This window comes from Oncorhynchus tshawytscha, linkage group LG10 (assembly GCF_018296145.1).
Source record: "Oncorhynchus tshawytscha isolate Ot180627B linkage group LG10, Otsh_v2.0, whole genome shotgun sequence".
Taxonomy (NCBI): Eukaryota; Metazoa; Chordata; class Actinopteri; order Salmoniformes; family Salmonidae; genus Oncorhynchus; species Oncorhynchus tshawytscha.
Window position 1 is genome coordinate 74,820,723 of NC_056438.1, and position 19,588 is coordinate 74,840,310.

Below are 19,588 nucleotides of genomic sequence, written 5' to 3' on the forward strand. Positions count from 1 at the left end.
TTACCAACAACGATGAGACGGCCTACAGGGAGGAGGTGAGGGCCCTCGGAGTGTGGTGTCAGGAAAATAACCTCACACTCAACGTCCACAAAACAAAGGAGATGATCGTACACCCCAGGAAACAGCAGAGGGAGCAGCCCCCTATCCACATCGACGGGACAGTAGTGGAACATTTTAAGTTCCTCTGCGTACACATCATGGACAAACTGAAATGGTCCACCCACACAGACAGTGTGGTGAAGAGAGGTTGAAGAAATTTGGCTTGTCACCAAAAACACTCACAAACTTTTACAGATGCACAATTGAGAGCATTCTTTCGGGCTGTATCACCGCCTGGTAGGGCAACTGCACCGCCAGCAACTGCAGGGCTCTCCAGAGGGTAGTGAGGTCTGCACAACGCATCACTGGGGCAAACTACCTGACCTCCAGGACACCTACAGAACCCGATGTCACAGGAAGGCCCAAAAAATCATCAAGGACATCAACCACCCGAGCCACTGCCTGTTCACCCCGCTGTCATCCAGAAGGCGAGGTCAGTACAGGTGCATCAAACCTGGGAGCGAGAGACTGAAAAACAGCTTCTATCGCAAGGCCATCAGACTGTTAAACAGCCACCACTAACATTGAGTGGCTGCTGCCAACATACTGACTCAATCTCTAAACACTTTAATAATTAAAAATTGGATGTAATAAATGTATCACCAGCCACTTTATATAATGTTTACATACCCTACATTACTCATCACATATGTATATACTGTACTCTATGCCATCTACTGCATCTTGCCTTGCCGTTCGGCCATCGCTCATCCATATATTTTTATGTACATATTCTTATTCATTCCTTTACACTTGTGTGTAAAAGGTAGTTGTTGGTAGTTGTTGTGAAATTGTTAGATTACTTGTTAGATATTACTGCACTGTCGGAACTAGAAGCACAAGCATTTCACTACACTCGCATTAACATCTGCTAACCATGTGTATGTGACCAACAAAATTTTATTTGATTTGATGAATAATGATAACTTGGCTATATACACGGGGTACCAGCACCCAGTCGATGTGCAGGGGTACAAGGCAATTGAGGTAGATATGTACATCTAGGTAGGTATTGCATGAATGGGCCTACTGTACTTACATATGCCAATGTATTGTATGATTTTACCTACTCATGCCAATGTCTTGTATGGATGAGTTTGCCTCCTACTCATTCCAATATATTGCATGTAGAGTCAGTGTATTGCATGTATAGTCAGTGTATTGCATGTATAGTCAGTGTATTGCATGTATAGTCAGTGTATTGCATGTATAGTCAGTGTATTGCATGTATAGTCAGTGTATTGCATGTATAGTCAGTGTATTGCATGTTGAGTCTGTGTATTGCATGTTGAGTCAGTGTATTGCATGTAGAGTCAGTGTATTGCATGTAGAGTCAGTGTATTGCATGTAGAGTCAGTGTATTGCATGTAGAGTCAGTGTATTGCATGTAGAGTCAGTGTATTGCATGTTGAGTCAGTGTATTGCATGTAGAGTCAGTGTATTGCATGTTGAGTCAGTGTATTGCATGTTGAGTCAGTGTATTGCATGTAGAGTCAGTGTATTGCATGTAGAGTCAGTGTATTGCATGTAGAGTCTGTGTATTGCATGTAGAGTATGTGTATTGCATGTAGAGTAGGTGTATTGCATGTAGAGTCAGTGTATTGCATGTAGAGTCAGTGCATGTAGAGGTGTATTGCTGAGTCATGTAGAGTCAGTGTATTGCATGTAGAGTCAGTGTATTGCATGTTGAGTCAGTGTATTGCATGTTGAGTCAGTGTATTGCATGTGAGTCAGTGTATTGCATGTAGAGTCAGTGTATTGCATGTTGAGTCAGTGTATTGCATGTAGAGTCAGTGTATTGCATGTAGAGTCTGTGTCTGTTGCATGTAGAGTCAGTGTATTGCATGTAGAGTCAGTGTATTGCATGTAGAGTCAGTGTATTGCATGTAGAGTCAGTGTATTGCATGTATGTAGAGTCAGTGTAATGTAGAAAATGAGTCAGTGTATTGCATGAGAGTCAGTGTATTGCATGTAGAGTCAGTGTATTGCATGTAGAGTCAGTGTACATGTAGAGTCAGTGATTGCATGTAGAGTCAGTGTATTGCATGTAGAGTCTGTATTGCATGTAGAGTCAGTGTAATGTTGAGTCAGTGTCTGCATGTAGAGTCAGTGTATTGTATGTAGAGTCAGTGTATTGCATGTAGAGTCAGTGTATTGCATGTAGAGTCAGTGTATGCATGTAGAGTCAGTGTATTGCATGTAGAGTCTCCCTCCATTGAGTCAGTGTATTGCATGTAGAGTCAGTGTATTGCATCTAGAGTCAGTGTCTCTCTCTAGAGTCCCTCCATATCTAGTCTCTGCATGTAGAGTCATCTGTAGAGTCAGTGTATTGCATGTAGAGTCCCTCCAGTCAGTGTCTGCATGTAGAGTCAGTGTGCATGTAGAGTCTCCCTCCATGTAGAGTCTATCATCTAGAGTCTACATCTTCATGTAGAGTCAGTGTCTCATGTAGAGTCAGTCTCATGTAGAGTCCCTCCATTGCCTCTAGATCTATTGCATCTACCCCTCTCTATTCTTCCTCTGTCTCTCTCTATGTAATGTAGCAGTCTCTGGTGCTTCACTGAAACCACCTCTATTTCTCTCTGTATTTCTCTCCCTCTACCCCTCTCTATCTTTCTCTCTCTCTCTCTCCCTCCACCTCTATCTCTCTCTCCAACCCTCTCTATTTTCTTCTGTCTCTCTCTCCTTCAGTCTCTCTCCCCCTCCATCTCTATCTCTCCCTCTACCCCTCTCTATCTTCCTCTATCTCTCTCTCCCTCAGTCTCTCTCTCCCTCCACCTCTATCTCTTCCTCTACCCCTCTCTATCTCTCTCTCTCTTTCTCTCCCTCCATCTTTGTCTCTCTGTGTCTATCCCTCTATCTTCCCCTCTCTCTCCCTTCACCTGTCTTTCTGTCTCTACTCCTCTCTATCTTCCTCTATGTCTTCCTCCGTCTCTCTCTCTCCCTTCACCTGTCTTTCTGTCTCTACTCTCTCCCTCCATCTATCTTCCTCTGTGTCTTCCCCTCTTCTCTCTCTCTCCCTTCACCTGTCTTTCTGTCTCTACTCCTCTCTATCTTCCTCTATGTCTTCCTCTGTCTCTCTCTCTCCCTTCACCTGTCTTTCTGTCTCTACTCCTCTCTATCTTCCTCTATGTCTTCCTCCGTCTCTCTCTCTCCCTTCACCTGTCTTTCTGTCTCTACTCCTCTCTATCTTCCTCTATGTCTTCCTCCGTCTCTCTCTCTCCCTTCACCTGTCTTTCTGTCTCTACTCCTCTCTATCTTCCTCTATGTCTTCCTCCGTCTCTCTCTCTCCCTTCACCTGTCTTTCTGTCTCTCCTCCTCTCTATCTTCCTCTATGTCTTCCTCCGTCTCTCTCTCTCCCTTCACCTGTCTTTCTGTCTCTACTCCTCTCTATCTTCCTCTATGTCTTCCTCCGTCTCTCTCTCTCCCTTCACCTGTCTTTCTGTCTCTACTCCTCTCTATCTTCTTTTGTCTTCCCCTGTCTCTCTCTCTCTCTCTATCTCTCCCCCTCTCTCTTTCTCATTCTATCTCTCTCCCTTTGTCTCTCTCTCTCCCTCTCTCTCTCTCTCTCTCTCTCTCTCTCTCTCTCTCTCTTCTGTCATCTCTCTCCATCCATCTCTCTCTTTCCCCCATCTCTATCTCTCTTTACTCCCTCCATCTTCCTGTCTTTCTCTCCCTCTGTCTTTCTCTTTCCCTCTGTCTCTCTTTCTCTCCCTCCATTACTCTCCCTCTCCATCTTGCTCCCTCTGTCTCTCTCTCTCTCTCCCATCATCCCCTCTCTATCTTCCTCTGTCTTTCTCTCCCTCCGTCTTTCTCTTTCCCTCTGTCTCTCTTTCTCTCCCTCCATTACTCTCTCTCTCCATCTTTCTCCCTCTGTCTCTCTCTCTCCATCTTTCTCCCTCTGTCTCTCTCTCTCTCTCCCATCATCTTCTCTCTATCTTTCTCTGTCTTTCTCTCCCTTCGTCTCTCTCTCTCTCCCATCATCTCCTCTCTATCTTCCTCTCTCTGTCTCTCCCTCCATTACTCTCTCTCTCCATCTTTCTCCCTCTGTCTCTCTCTCCCGTCATCTCCTCTCTATCTTTCTCTGTCTTTCTCTCCCTTTGTCTCTCTCTCTCTCCCATCATCTCCTCTCTATCTTCCTCTCTCTCTCTCTCCCTCCATTACTCTCTCTCCATCTTTCTCCCTCTGTCTCTCTCTCTCTCTCCCGTCATCTCCTCTCTATCTTCCTGTCTTTCTCTCCCTCTGTCTTTCTCTCCCTCTGTCTCTCAGTCTCTCCCGTCTCTCAGTATCTCAGTATCTCCTCTTTATCTTTCTAAGTCTTCTCACTTAAATTCAAGGGGCTTTATTGGCATGGGAAACATATGTTAACATTGCCAAAGCAAGTGAAGTAGATAATATACAAAAGTGAAATAAACAATACAAATTAACAGTAAACATTACACTCACAAAAGTTCCAAAAGAATAAAGACATTACACATTTCATTGTGTATATATACAGTGTTGTAACAATGTACAAATGGTTAAAGTACAAAAGGGAAAATAAATAAGCATAATTACGTGTTGTACTTACAATGGTGTTTGTTCTTCACTGGTTGACCTTTTCTTGTGGCAACAGGTCACAAATATAGCTGCTGTGATTGCACACTGTGGTATTTCACCCAATAGATATGGGAGTTTATCAAAATTGGGTTTATTTTCGAATTCTTTGTGGATCTGTGTAATCTGAGGGAAATATGTGTCTCTAATATGGTCATACATTGGGCAGGAGGTTAGGAAGTGCAGCTTCTCTCTCCCTCTGTCTCCCTCATCTCTCTCTCCCTCTGTCTCTCTCTCTCTCCTTCCATCTCTATCTCTCCCTCTACCCCTCTCTATCTTCCTTTATGTCTTCCTCCGTCTCTCTCTCTCTCCCTCCATCTCTATCTCAATCTCTCCCTCTCTACCTTCCTTCATCTCTCTCTCTCCCTCCCTTCATCTCTCACCATCCCTCCCTCTGTCTCTTTCTCCCTTCATATCTCTCTCTCTCCCTTTGTCTGTGTCTCTCTCCCCCTCTGTCTCTTTCTCTCCCGCTACCCCTCTCTATCTTCCTCAGTCTCTCCCTCCATCTCTAACTCAATCTCTCCCTCTCTATCTTCCTTCATCTCTCTTTCTCTCTCTCCTTTCGTCTCTCTCTCTCCCCCCGTCTCGCTCTCAATCTCTGTCTCTCTCTCTCTCTCCCTCTGTTTCTCTCTGTCTCTACCTTTCCCTTCGTCTCTCTATCTCTCTCTCCCTTCATCTCTCTCACGTTCCCTTCAACTCTCTCTCTCCCTCCCTTCCTCTCTCTCCATCCCTCCCTCTGTCTCTCTCTCTCCATCTCTCTCACTCCCTGTCTTTCTCTGCCTTTGTTTCTCTCCCTCTACCCCCTCTATCTTCCCGTCTTTCTCTCCCTTCATCTGTGTCTCTCTCTCCCTTCATCTCTCTCTCTCCCCCTTTGTCTCTCTCTCCCTTTGTCTTTCTCTCTCTCTCCCTTCATCTCTCTCTCTCTCCCTTTGACTCTCTCTCTCCCCCTTTGTCTCTCTCTCTCCCTTTGTCTTTCTCTCTCTCTCTCCCTTTGTCTTTCTCTCTCTCTCTCCCTTTGTCTCTCTCTCTCCCCCTTTGTCTCTCTCTCTCCCCTTTGTCTCTCTCTCTCTCCCTTCATCTCTCTCTCTCTCCCTTTGTCTTTCTCTCTCTCTCCCTTCATCTCTCTCTCTCTCCCTTTGTCTCTCTCTCTCTCCCTTTGTCTCTCTCTCTCCCCCTTTGTCTCTCTCTCTCTCCCTTTGTCTCTATCTTTCCCTCTGTCTCTCTCTCTCTCTCTCTCTCTCTCCCATTGTCTTTCTCTCTCTCTCCATTTGTCTCTATCTTTCCCTCTGTCTCTCTCTCTCTCCCTTTGTCTATATCTTTCCCTCTGTCTCTCTCTCTCTCCCTTTGTCTTTCTCTCTCTCTCTCTCTCCCTTGGTCTCTCTCTCTCCCTTTGTCTCTCTCTCCCATTGTCTTTCTCTCTCTCTCCATTTGTCTCTATCTTTCCCTCTGTCTCTCTCTCTCTCCCTTTGTCTCTATCTTTCCCTCTGTCTCTCTCTCTCCCTTGGTCTCTCTCTCTCCCTCTGTCTCTCTCTCTCTCCCTTTGTCTTTCTCTCTCTCTCTCTCCCCCTTTGTCTCTCTCTCCCATTTTCTTTATTTCTCTCTCTCTCTATCTTTCCCTCTGTCTCTCTGAACTGAACAGGATAATCAAACATGTTCCTGTGACACAACATTTCTGATGAAATGTGGGAGGATTCAGTTCTCAGTATGTGGGAGGATTCCGTTCTCAGTATGTGGGAGGATTCAGTTCTCAGTATGTGGGAGAATTCAGTTCTCAGTATGTGGGAGGATTCAGTTCTCAGTATGTGGGAGGATTCAGTTCTCAGTATGTGGGAGGATTCAGTTCTCAGTATGTGGGAGGATTCAGTTCTCAGTATGTGGGAGGATTCAGTTCTCAGTATGTGGGAGGATTCAGTTCTCAGTATGTGGGAGGATTCAGTTCTCAGTATGTGGAGGTCTGGCATTTTTGGAGAAAAAAGGTTTCAGTGAAAAGGAAAAAAGCAGTTTTGGAGATTTCAAAATAAATCAGAACAGATGGAAAAGCTTCCATTACCACTGAAAGTAGTAGTGTGGCTCAGCACACATTTTTAAACATTTTAAATCTGCCATTTCCATGTGTTTGAGGCAGACACTTGCAACCCACTTCTTGCTATTAGAAGCAGTAATCCAAAATGTAAGCTGTTTTTAAGAATGTAAACTGTACTGATTATAGTTCCTTTTTAGTAATGTTATAACCTCATCCCTGTTAGGTCTACATGTCATATTTTACTACGCAGCACTACATTACACGGTGAAAAGCACATAGGTCTATGAGGCAGGTATCACTGACGGCAAACAGACAATAATGAACTGGTAGAGAGGCACGGCGCAACAAAGGACTTTCATGTAAGAGAATAACTGATGGTGTGCACAAGGGTGCAGTTCCCCATGTCGCCTCCTGCAGTCATAGAGCACACTTATCCGTTTGCGGAGTAAAAATATGTGATTTGGAGAAGCCTAGTCTAGGCTTTGGGTACGTTCTGTGGTGTTTCTGTAGAGAGAGGCAGCGAGAAGAAGAGTGAGGAATTCACTCTTTAATGTGTGTACGGCTGTGCACGCAGCCAGAGAAAAGAGACTGAGAACGAAGGAAAGGAAATCAGAAAAAAAGTGGGGATAGATTTCAAGCACAAAACAAGTAAAAGCCAAGGAGGGACACGGACCGGAGACGAAACAAACCGCTGCAATTGACAATCAACCAAAAGATTGCTAATTATTTCCGTTATTGACGCGTAAACTAGGCTATTTCTAGGGGAATTGATGGTGTCTCCACAGAGCAGAAGTCTAACGGACCTTGCCGAGGGGAGGAATTCGAATGCACTCGGCTGAATCATGCTGATGTTGTTGTGGATAATAACTTTGGGTATCAGTTTTAACAAAGGTGAGGAAAACTGAACCCGGTGATATGGTCATCTGCGTGGATGTTTATACATTCTGGTTATTTCCAGTGGGAGCAAAATAGTAAAAGTTTGTATGTATCAATACCTCATCATTCTTTCCGTATCCTACCTCCACTGAATACTATGTGTGTATCACATTCCACGTTTTAGACTATAGGTTTGAAGTTTTTCACGAGTTTGTGCAGAATGAATACTGGCATAGGATTATTGAGCTGAAGGTTTTGATGGGAACGGAGGCATTATTCGTGGTCTCCCGGAAAACATGTTGAAAGAAACTGAGAATTAAAATGCAGACCATATAGCCTAGTGACATTTGGTTCATATTTCCACACTTAAAACGATTGTTCGTGCAGCCCCTATCAGGCGCTCAGAGAGAGAGAGAGAACCGAGACAGACAGCAGCTGCATGTAGGTTATTGGTCTGATATGACCTTTGTATTGCATTAACCGAAATCATTCACACAACTAACGTCTAGTTTATAACACTAGGCTATAGCCCTTTATCACGGGAGAAATATGATAGTCCTACACACATAATATAATTCACTCACTGCGCATGTTGTGCCAGAGAGAGAGAAACATTGATGAGGGAATGGCTGAATGAACAGAACAAGGGAAAACAGGGAAACTCCAGCTCGACTAGAACATAACAGTCACCAAGCAGATCAATATCAACAACCAAGACAACTATGTATCTCTCTAGTGCAGGGGTGTCACTCATTGCAGGGTGCAGAACTGAAAATTGGTTATATTTCTTGCCGTCAAAATGAGCAAACAAATGTCCTCTAGCCATCGTTTTTGGAATTTTCGATGGTTCTGACTATCTCTTTCATTTCGGTGATTATTAGCGAGCTGGACACAGTCAATAAACTGTGTAAATGTAGGTCCATTATAATTTCTACACATTTTAAAGTAGGTTATATTGAGTTGCATGTAGGTAGTCTCGTGCTGATCGTGTGCCAGTGCGCGTGATTATTTAGCACAGATCTCAGACAGAGAACCGAGGGGAGGTGCACTCGCTTGTCTAAAGAAGGTACGCGGAATGTAGGCAAATAGCCTATTTTACCTTCACATATAAGGTAAACATGTAAAAACTGATAGCTATTATGATTTTACCGCCTCACAGGGATTGATTAATCATCTCTGTCCACTTTGTTCAACACTATTTCGTGTCTAACGAAACGTTATGGCACGCGATAGCTGCTCCAAATAAGGCTTTGATTAATTGTTGTGCGTGAGGATCGGTTCCGTTAGCGGAAGAAAGGGGACCTGTTTGATTATGGACAATTGTTCTCTCGTGCCTGTGCGGTTGGTTTTCACGTGGAGCAGCTACGCGCGCTGCTCATCACCGGTTGCTGAGGAGATCTCACTCCTGTGTGCTGGAGCTCACGGCATACCTGGCTCTGCACCTGAGAGTCCTGGCGCCAGTCATGTTCTGTGCTGATACAACAGCAGTATAATACATCTATTACATCAGCCATTCATACAGCTTCATTCAGTTATGACGCCATTACCAATAGCCATACCCATCACATACACTGTTGACAAACCTCCTTGTAAGACAGTAGGCTTCTTTTTTTTACCGTTTTACAGCTCTGCTACCATAAGAAGAAGGGAACGTAGGCTTGACAGAGAAAGAGAGAGGATGAACTAGACACAGAAAAGAGGCCGATTCTTGACAGAGAAAGAGAGAGTAAGAACTAGACACAGAAAAGAGGCAGATTCTTGACAGAGAAAGAGAGAGGAAGATCTAGACACAGAAAAGAGGCAGAATTTTGACAGAGAAAGAGAGAGACAGAACTAGACATGTCCTGCAGCTTTGGTTAGTGTCGTGTTTGCTTCTATCTCATATTGAAGTAATTCATGATCACCAGAAGTAGTATGGTGAATTCAATCCCTAATGTCAAATGGTCATTGTCGCATGCCAAATGGCACCCTATTCCCTAACATAATGCACTACATTTGACCAGAGCCCTATAGTTTTTCTGTGCACCTGCGTAACTAGTCTATTATCTTCATGACAGGAAGCAGTCGTTAGTAAAGTACTCCATTAACAACACTTACATTTATGAAAACCCTTGATATGATACACAATGTTTTTCAGAACAACAGTCTAGAAATGTCCACTGGCCACGTTCCAAACGGGACTCCCGAGTGGCGCAGAGGTCTAAGGTACTGCATCTCAGTGCTAGAGGCGTCACTACAGACACTCTGGATCGATTCCAGGCTGTATCACAACCGGCCATGATTGTGAGTCTCAGCGAGCGTCGCACAATTGGCCCAGCGTCGTCCGGGTTTGGCCGGGGTAGGCCGTCATTGTCAAATAAGAATTTGTTCTTAACTGACTTTCGGGGCGGCAGGTAGCCTAGTGGTTAGAGCGTTGGGCCAATAACCGTAAGGTTACTAGTTTGAATCCCCGTGGTGACAAGGTAAAAATCTGTCGTTCTGCTCCCCAAAAAGGCAATTAACCCACTGTTCCTAGGCTGTCATTATAAATAAGAATTTGCTCTTAACTGACTTGCCTAGTTGAATAAAGGTTTAAAAAAATATATTTGGGGATATGTTGTTGAGAGCCAATGTGGGAGTGAAAAGTGAGGATGTTTGCGTATTTGACGGTGCCTGTTGGGGAATTACGAGTGACACACATCAATCTCCCCCATTCTGCCATGCTGAATTAGAGATTCTTTGAGAGGGAAAGGGGGCAGAGAGACATGGCCCTGACATGGAGAGAGGTTGGAAACTGGAGAGAGAGAGAGCAGGGGGCAGAGAGGGACATGTGTATGGAGACATGGCCCAGACATGGAGAGAGGTTTGAAGCTGAAGAGAGGGAGATAATAATTAAAAATGGCATTGGGAACCCACTATTATAGATTGACTAGTAATTTAGGTGACTAGAGAACGACATAAGCTTCAGGGCAGGTGGGTGTCCAAATCCAGACAGAGCATGTGATGGCTTAGAAAAAAATGTCTAGCCATTCAAATAAATCATCTTATATAATCTAATCAAATCTAATACTACACCTCTTGATATGGATGACATGGATGCATGAATGAGTATTAGACCCAGACCCTACCCTTAAAGTGGCTTTGGTTTTGTCCCCAAATTATACTCTTTTGACACCCCTGTTGGCCCTGGTGAAAAGTGTGCACTAGATAGGGAATAGGGTGCCATTTGGGATGCATTCTTTCTTTTGTGGTGTGTGTTTGATAGAGGTTGGAGAGATCAGCCACTTCTTTTTAGGAGAGAGGGAGAATCAACTTACCCAGTCTCTTCTCTCCTGTTGAGGGAATTCTTTCAAAGAGATTCAGACATCAAAACCAATCAGCATTGGAGGGTATATGTCAACAAAAAGGACTAAAGAGCAAGTATGACACGTGATGAGAAGGATGTTGAGGTAGTTTCTAAATCTCTCTATCTTCCCTTCTCTCTGTCTCTCTCCCCCCTCTGTCTCTTTGTTGTCTGTGAGAAAAACAATTCAATGACGCTCACCTGGCGTTTTTTGACACTTGAAATCCATTCAAAGATTCCTCTAACAATAGCTTCACTAATGTATGACTCCATATTGATAAATGACAACATAAAATATCAATAATGTGTTTACATCTAAATTCCAGCCTATGCATATTTGTCTATGGTGGTGTTTGTCTGTTCAGGGCAGGCTTTGTGATAGGTCTGTCATGGCACATCGACAGTCCACCAATTACACTGGCCAACAAATGGCACCTTTTCCCTTTATAAGGCACTACTTTTGAACAGAGCACTATGAGCCCAGTGCACCATATTAGGGAATAGAGTGCCATTTGAGCCACTTCTTTCCATCACACAAAAGAACCAGTCCAGATTGAGGCAATTGTGATATATTATGACACAATTCTGTGACGTTTTTGTTTGTTTTGGTGTTCTCCAGTTTTTTGGTGGAGCTGTTCGTACAATTCGTAGTTCATCGGTGATTGATCAACAGTACTATTCTTAGTAGGAGTGGTAACAAAGGACGGGATTCTTCAATGAAGTGATTGTTGTCATTCAATGACATTAGTTACAGTTACACATTTCCCTGATTTATCTTAGATTGATTTGGACTATTTTATGGAAGTAAACTCAGCAAAAAAAGAAACGTCCCTTTTTCAGGACCCTGTCTTTCGAAGATAATTCGTAAAAATCTAAATAACTTCACAGATCTTCATTGTAAAGGGTTTAAACACTGTTTCCCATGCTTGTTCAATAAACCATAAACAATTAATGAACATGCACCTGTGGAACGGTCGTTAAGACACAAACAGATTACAGACAGTAGGCAATTAAGGTCACAGTTAAGAAAACGTAGGACACTAAAGAGGCCTTTCTACTGACTCTCAAAAACACCAAAAGAAAGATACCCAGGGTCTCTACTCATCTGCGTGAACGTGCTTTAGGCATGCTGCAAGGAGGCATGAGGACTGTAGATGTGGCCAGGGCAATAAATTGCCATGTCTGTACTGTGAGACACCTAAGACAGAGCTACAGGGAGACAGGACGGACAGCTGATTGTCCTCGCAGTGGCAGACCACATGTAACAATACCTGCACAGGATCGGTACATCCGAACATCACACCTGCTGGACAGGTACAGGATGGCAACAACAACTGCCCGAGTTACACCAGGAACGCACAATCCCTCCATCAGTGCTCATGTAACAGTTCAGCTTCGAACCAGGGACCCCTCTGCACACATCAACAACTGCCTCCCACAAAGCATCGTTACCCATCGCTCCACAAAAGCCGCAGCCCTTGCAGAGCAAAAGGAACAACTACTTCAAGGTCTCAGAGCGAGTGATGTCACCGATTAAAGCTCATCCTGACTTAATACTTAATTCAGCTGGTGGCCACACCAGATACTGACTGTTACTTTTGATTTTGACCCCCCCTTTGTTCAGAGACACATTATTCCATTTCTGTTTGTCACATGTCTGTGGAACTTGTTCAGTTTACGTCTCAGTTGTTCAATCTTGTTATGTTCATACAAATATTTACACATGTTAAGTTTGTTGAAAATAAACTCAGTTGACAGTGAGAGGACGTTTCTTTTTTGCTGAGTTTAAATGCTGGCTATGTTGTTACCAAGAGGGAATACAGTCATATTGACCCTTTTCTTTTTTTTCAAGCAAACGTCTTTTAAGGGAGTATGTGAGCCACAGACATTTGCTTGAGCTAGCCAAGTTCTGCTAGGAGCAAACAGAACCTAGTATGTGGGCGCCTTTACAATCATTCATGCATACATTTGAAGTATGGGAGATCCCGGGAATCAGGGTAGCGGAGTGGGGTAGAGGAGTAAGGTAGAGGAGTAAGGTAGAGGAGTAAGGTAGCGGAGAGGGGTAGAGGAGTAAGGTAGTGGAGTGGGGTAAAGGAGAGGGGTAGAGGAGTGGGGAGCGGAGTGGGGTAGAGGAGTAAGGTAGCGGAGAGGGGTAGAGGAGTAAGGTAGCAGAGAGGGGTAGAGGAGTAAGGTAGCGAGGGAGAGGGGGTAGAGGGTAAGGTAGTAGAGAGGGGTAGAGGAATAAGGTAGCAAAGAGGGGTAGAGGAGTAAGGTAGCGGAGTGGGGTAGAGGAGGAAGGTAGTGGAGTGGGAAAGGAGAGGGGTAGAGGAGTGGGGGAGCGGAGTGGGGTAGAGGAGTAAGGTAGCAGAGAGGGGTAGAGGAGTAAGGTAGCGGAGAGGGGTAGAGGAGTAAGGTAGCAGAGTGGGGTAGAGGAGTAAGGTAGTGGAGTGGGGTAAAGGAGTGGGGTAGAGGAGTAAGGGAGCGGAGTGGGGTAGAGGAGTAAGGTAGCAGAGAGAGGTAGAGGAGTAAGGTAGCAGAGTGGGGTAGAGGAGTAAGGTAGTGGAGTGGGGTAAAGGAGTGGGGTAGAGGAGTAAGGGAGCGGAGTGGGGTAGAGGAGCGGAGAGGGGTAAGGTAGCGGAGAGAGGGGTAGAGGAGTAAGGTAGCAGAGAGGGGTAGGAGGAGTGGGGTAAGGTAGCGGAGAGGGGTAGAGGAGTAAGGTAGCAGAGTGGGGTAGAGGAGTAAGGTAGTGGAGTGGGGTAAAGGAGTGGGGTAGAGGAGTAAGGGAGCGGAGTGGGGGGAGAGGGTAGAGGAGTAAGGTAGTAGAGAGGGGTAGAGGGAATAAGGTAGAAAAGAGGGGTAGAGGAGTAAGGTAGCGGAGTGGGGTAGAGGAGTAAGGTAGCGGAGTGGGGTAGAGGAGGAAGGTAGTGGAGTGGTAAGGTAGCAGAAAGGAGAGGGGTAGAGGGTAAGGGAGGGGGAGTAGCGGAGTGGGGTAGAGGAGTAAGGTAGAGGAGGGTAAGGTAGCGGATTGGGGTAGAGGAGTAGGGTAGAGGAGTAAGGTAGCGGAGTGGGGGTAGAGGAGTAAGGTAGCAGAGAGGGGCAGATTGGGGTAGAGGAGTAAGGTAGCGGAGTGGGGTAGAGGAGTAAGGTAGCGGAGTGGGGTAGAGGAGTAAGGTAGTGGAGTGGGGTAGAGGAGTAAGGTAGAGGAGTAAGGTAGCGGAGTGGGGTAGAGGAGTAAGGTAGCGGAGTGGGGTAGCGGAGTGGGGTAGAGGAGTAAGGTAGCGGAGTGGGGTAGAGGAGTAAGGTAGCGGAGTGGGGTAGAGGAGTAAGGTAGTGGAGTGGGGTAGAGGAGTAAGGTAGAGGAGTAAGGTAGCGGAGTGGGGTAGAGGAGTAAGGTAGCAGAGAGGGGTAGAGGAGTAAGGTAGTGGAGTGGGGTAGAGGAGTAAGGTAGCAGAGAGAGGTAGAGGAGTAAGGTAGCGGAGTGGGGTAGAGGAGTAAGGTAGTGGAGTGGGGTAAAGGAGTGGGGTAGAGGAGTAAGGGAGCGGAGTGGGGTAGAGGAGTAAGGTAGCGGAGAGGGGTAGAGGAGTAAGGTAGCAGAGAGGGGTAGAGGAGTAAGGTAGCGGAGAGGGGTAGAGGAGTAAGGTAGTAGAGAGGGGTAGAGGAATAAGGTAGCAAAGAGGGGTAGAGGAGTAAGGTAGCGGAGTGGGGTAGAGGAGTAAGGTAGCGGAGTGGGGTAGAGGAGGAAGGTAGTGGAGTGGGGTAAAGGAGAGGGGTAGAGGAGTGGGGGAGCAGAGTGGGGTAGAGGAGTAAGGTAGAGGAGTAAGGTAGCGGAGTGGGGTAGAGGAGTAGGGTAGAGGAGTAAGGTAAAGGAATTGGGGTAGAGGAGTAAGGTAGCGGAGTGGGGTAGAGGAGTAAGGTAGCGGAGTGGGGTAGAGGAGTAAGGTAGCGGAGTGGGGTAGAGGAGGGGTAGAGGAGTAAGGTAGCGGAGTGGGGTAGGAGCGGGTGGGGTAGAGTATGGTAGTGGAGTGGGGTAGAGGAGTAAGGTAGAGGAGTAAGGTAGAGAGGAGTGGGGTAGAGGTAAGGTAGTGAAAAGTGGGGTAGAGGAGTGGTGTAGGCGGAGTGGGGTAGAGGAGTAAGGTAGCGGTAAAGGTGGGGTAGAGGAGTAAGGTAGCGGAGTGGGGTAGAGAGTAAGGTAGAGTAAGGTAGCGGAGTGGGGTAGAGGAGTAAGGTAGAGGAGTAAGGTAGCGGATTGGGGGGAGGTAGATTGGGGTAGAGGAGTAAGGTAGCGGAGTGGGGTAGAGAGGTAAGGTGGGGTAGAGGGAGGTAAGGTAGAGGAGTAAGGTAGAGGAGTGGGGTAAGGGTAGGAGGAGTGGGAGTAAGGAGGAGTGGGGTAGAGGAGTGGGGTAGCGGAGTGGGGTAGAGGGAGTAAGGTAGTGGAGAGAGGGTAGAGGGGTAGAGGAAGAGGGGGGGAGTAAGCGGAGTAGAGGGGGTAGAGAGGTAGAGGAGTAAGGTAGCGGAGTGGGGTAGAGGAGTAAGGTAGGATTGGGGGAGTGGGGTAGAGGAGTAAGGTAGCAGAGTGGGGTAGAGGAGTATGGTAGTGGAGTGGGGTAGAGGAGTAAGGTAGAGGAGTAAGGTAGCGGAGTGGGGTAGAGGGAGTAAGGTAGCGGAGTGGTGTAGCGGAGTGGGGTAGAGGAGTAAGGTAGCAGAGTGGGGTAGAGGAGTAAGGTAGCGGAGTGGGGTAGAGGAGTAAGGTAGTGGAGTGCGGTAGAGGTAAGTAAGGTAAGGAGGTGGGGTAGAGGAGTAAGGTAGCGGAGAGGGGTAGATTGGGAGTAAGGTAGCAGAGGGGGTAGAGGAGTAAGGTAGAGGAGTGGGGTAGAGGAGTAAGGTAGTGTTGGGTAGGGGTAGAGGAATGGGGTAGCGGAGGTAGGGGTAGTAAGGAGTGGGGTAGAGCGGAGCGGAGTGGGGTAGAGGAGTATGGTAGCGGATTAGAGGGGGTAGAGGAGTAGGGTAGAGGAGTAAGGTAAGCGGATTGGGGGTAGAGGAGTAAGGTAGCGTATTAGGGGTAGAGGAGTGGGGTAAGGTAGCGGAGTGGGGTAGAGGAGTAAGGTAGTGGAGTAGCGGAATAGGATAGAGGAGTGGGGTAGAGGAGTAGTGGAATAGGGTAGAAGAGTGGGTTAGCGGAGTAAGGTAGTGGAGTAGCGGAATAGGATAGATGAGTGGGGTAGAGGAGTAGCGGAATAGGATAGAGGAGTGGGGTAGAGGAGTAGCGGAATAGGATAGAGGAGTGGGGTAGAGGAGTAGCGGAATAGGATAGAGGAGTGGGGTAGTGGAGTAGCGGAATAGGATAGAGGAGTGGGGTAGAGGAGTAGCGGAATAGGATAGAGGAGTGGGGTAGCGGAGTAAGGTAGTGGAGTAGCGGAATAGGATAGAGGAGTGGGGTAGAGGAGTAAGGTAGTGGAGTAGCGGAATAGGATAGAGGAGTGGGGTAGAGGAGTAAGGTAGTGGAGTAGCGGAATAGGGTAGAGGAGTGGGGGGTAGAGGAGTAGCGGAATAGGATAGAGGAGTGGGGTAGAGAGTGGGGTAGTGGAGTAAGGTAGTGGAGTAGCGGAATATGGTAGAGGAGTGGGGTAGAGGAGTGGGGTAGTGGAGTAGCGGAATAGGATAGTGGAGTGGGGTAGAGGAGTAGCGGAATAGGATAGTGGAGTGGGGTAGAGGAGTAGGGTACTGGAGTGGGGTAGAGGAGTAAGGTAGTGGAGTATCGGAATAGGATAGAGGAGTGGGGTAGAGGAGTAGCGGAATAGGGTAGAGGAGTAAGGTAGTGGAGTAGCGGAATAGGGTAGAGGAGTGGGGTAGAGGAGTAGCGGAATAGGATAGAGGAGTGGGGTAGAGGAGTAGCGGAATAGGATAGAGGAGTGGGGTAGTGGAGTAGCAGAATAGGATAGTGGATTGGGGTAGAGGAGTGGGGTAGTGGAGTAGCGGAATAGGATAGAGGAGTGGGGTAGTGGAGTAGGGTACTGGAGTGGGGTAGAGGAGTGGGGTAGTGGAGTAGGGTACTGGAGTGGGGTAGTGGAGTAGCGGAATAGGGTAGAGGAGTGGGGTAGAGGAGTAAGGTAGTGGAGTAGCGGAATGGAGGGGAATAGGGTAGAGGAGTAGGGGGAGTGGGGTAGAGGGGTAAGGTAGTGGAGTAGCTGGAGTGGGGTAGAGGAGTAAGGTAGTGGAGTAGCGGAATAGGATAGAGGAGTGGGGTAGTGGAGTAGCGGAATAGGGTAGAGGGTGGGGTAGTGGAGTAGCGGAATAGGGTAGAGGAGTGGGGTAGTGGAGTAGCGGAATAGGGTAGAGGAGTGGGGTAGTGGAGTAAGGTAGAGGAGTAGCGGAATAGGATAGAGGAGTGGGGTAGAGGAGTGGGGTAGTGGAGTAAGGTAGAGGAGTAGCGGAATAGGATAGAGGAGTGGGGTAGCGATCTAGCGGAGAGGGTGGTAGCATCATCAACATCATTCTCTTGGCGTGCGTCCCCTATATAGTTCCTATGGGATGCAGCCTTGGTAAATTAACTGGTGATTTGGGTGATTTGGGTGATGATGTCCCTGTAGGAGATTTGGGTGTCATTGTTCTGGTGGAGGGATTAGGGTGGCTTTACACCTCAGGCAGTGTGTGTGTGTGTGTGTGTGTGCGTGCGTGTGTGTGTGTGTGTGTGTGTGTGTGTGTGTGTGTGTGTGTGTGTGTGTGTGTGTGTGTGTGTGTGTGTGTGTGTGTGTGTGTGTGTCTATATGTGCGTGTGTGTGGGTGTGTGAATGTTCTACATAATATGAGTAATTGTGTTTTCTAACAAGGCAGGGGTGAGAGCCAAATAAAACAAGGTAACGATAAACCTGTCGTCCCCCACGAATCATGCAGCCCCCCGATAGTGCCGATTTAAATATTGCATGTGACTAAGAACATTCAGTTAATTACTGTAGGCTACCGCCATGGGCCAATCAGTGTAATTTTGTAAATGTTTTCTATGGCAAGACGCGTTATTCACCCAAGTATCATCAAAATCGGACCAGTGCTGTTTGAGATTTTGCGTGTGACGAACATACAAACGTACAGACAGAGGAGATCCACAGTCACCTCCGATTTCATTGTGGGGGACAATACAATGTACAATAATGGAGCTATATGCAGGGAGTACCAGTACGGGATCAATGTGCAGGGGTATGAAGTATTTGAAGTAGATGTGTACATGAAGGCAGGGTAACATGGTATCAGGATAGACGACAATAAGAGTAAACGTAGTCTTCCCTTGGGGTAATCAGTGTAATTTTACATTTTCTGGATCTCTATGGCAAGACACATCATTCACCCAAGTATCATCAAAATCGGACCAGTGGTGTCATATCCCTGAGCATGTGTGCCAAATTATAGCACTCTGAGTCAAACAGATCAAGAAATATAAACGTGTGCCCGTTATAGCGCCACCGTGTGGTCGATATGAATGTTATTGCATGTGTTGAGTCTTGACAGTGTTTGCAACTTGTGTACCACATTTTGTTACAATACAAATATCATTGACTGATTTATATGCATTTATGTGCTAGACCACGCCCACATAAATGTTTATTGGTCAATAGTAGCCAGGTTGTTTTAGGTACTAGTCTTGAAAACATTACACTGAGAAAGCTTTGTCCATAGACGCCACATAGCAAGTTTCGTGCAGATCGGACATTCGGTGCCAGAGGAGTAGTGTTTTAAGTGTTTTTCACAAAATGCAAAATAGCGAAGGATCCATCATGGTGGACCTTATGGGTCCCTGAGGCAAATTTGTTCCTTGTGTGGAGAGGGACCTATGTACCGAAGGTCATGACTTTAGGTCAAACGGGGTGAGGGGCGTGACCTTTTAAAGTTAGCATTTTCAATTGTGTTATAGCGCCACCATCTGGCCAGTCAGTGTAATTGTGTAAATGCCAGATCTCTATGGCAAGAAACATCATTCACCCAAATTTCATCAAAATTGAGCCAATGCTGTTTTGAGATATTGCATGTGACTGACGTAGGAATGAATGTACGAACAAACGCACGGACAGACTGGGTGAACAATAAAAAGAGCATGTATACTGAGGATAGAGGCAGAGATGTGGGGTGGAAAGAAAGAAAGAAAGAAAGAAAGAAAGAAAGAAAGAAAGAAAGAAAGAGGGACGGAAGCAAAGATAATATTATTGTGCTCTTTTTTAAATAAAATAAGAATGTTTCTATAGCAACCATCTAACCAGAGGCTGAAGAGAGAGGGGGGTGGGGGGGTGCAGCGGTGGAGAGACTGTTTCCATAGCAACACACAAAGAGAGGGAGAAAAGGACTTATGGAAACTTAGACGAAAAAAACTGTATATACGCAACATAGTCTAGTGTTGGTGTTGGAGATAGATAGAGGAGGGGAGGTGGAGAGTCTAGTGTTGGTGTTGGTGTTGGAGATAGATAGAGGAGGGGAGGTGGAGAGTCTAGTGTTGGTGTTGGTGTTGGAGATAGATAGAGGAGGGGAGGTGGAGAGTCTAGTGTTGGTGTTGGTGTTGGAGATAGATAGAGGAGGGGAGGTGGAGAGTCTAGTGTTGGTGTTGGTGTTGGAGATAGATAGAGGAGGGGAGGTGGAGAGTCTAGTGTTGGTGTTGGTGTTGGAGATAGATAGAGGAGGGGAGGTGGAGA

The 19,588-nt window shown here is 46.4% G+C and overlaps 1 protein-coding gene across 1 annotated transcript in view; it reads left to right on the forward strand.

The window, feature by feature from the left end:
• Nucleotides 1-7,176: 7,176 nt before the first annotated feature.
• The window catches only part of kirrel1b (kirre like nephrin family adhesion molecule 1b), an 89,617-nt gene continuing 77,205 nt past the window's right edge, over nt 7,177-19,588 (forward strand). The window contains exon 1 of the mRNA XM_042329061.1: nt 7,177-7,609. Coding sequence (XP_042184995.1) covers nt 7,561-7,609 — 49 coding nt within the window. The 5' untranslated portion in view covers nt 7,177-7,560. The remainder of the gene's footprint in view (nt 7,610-19,588) is intronic.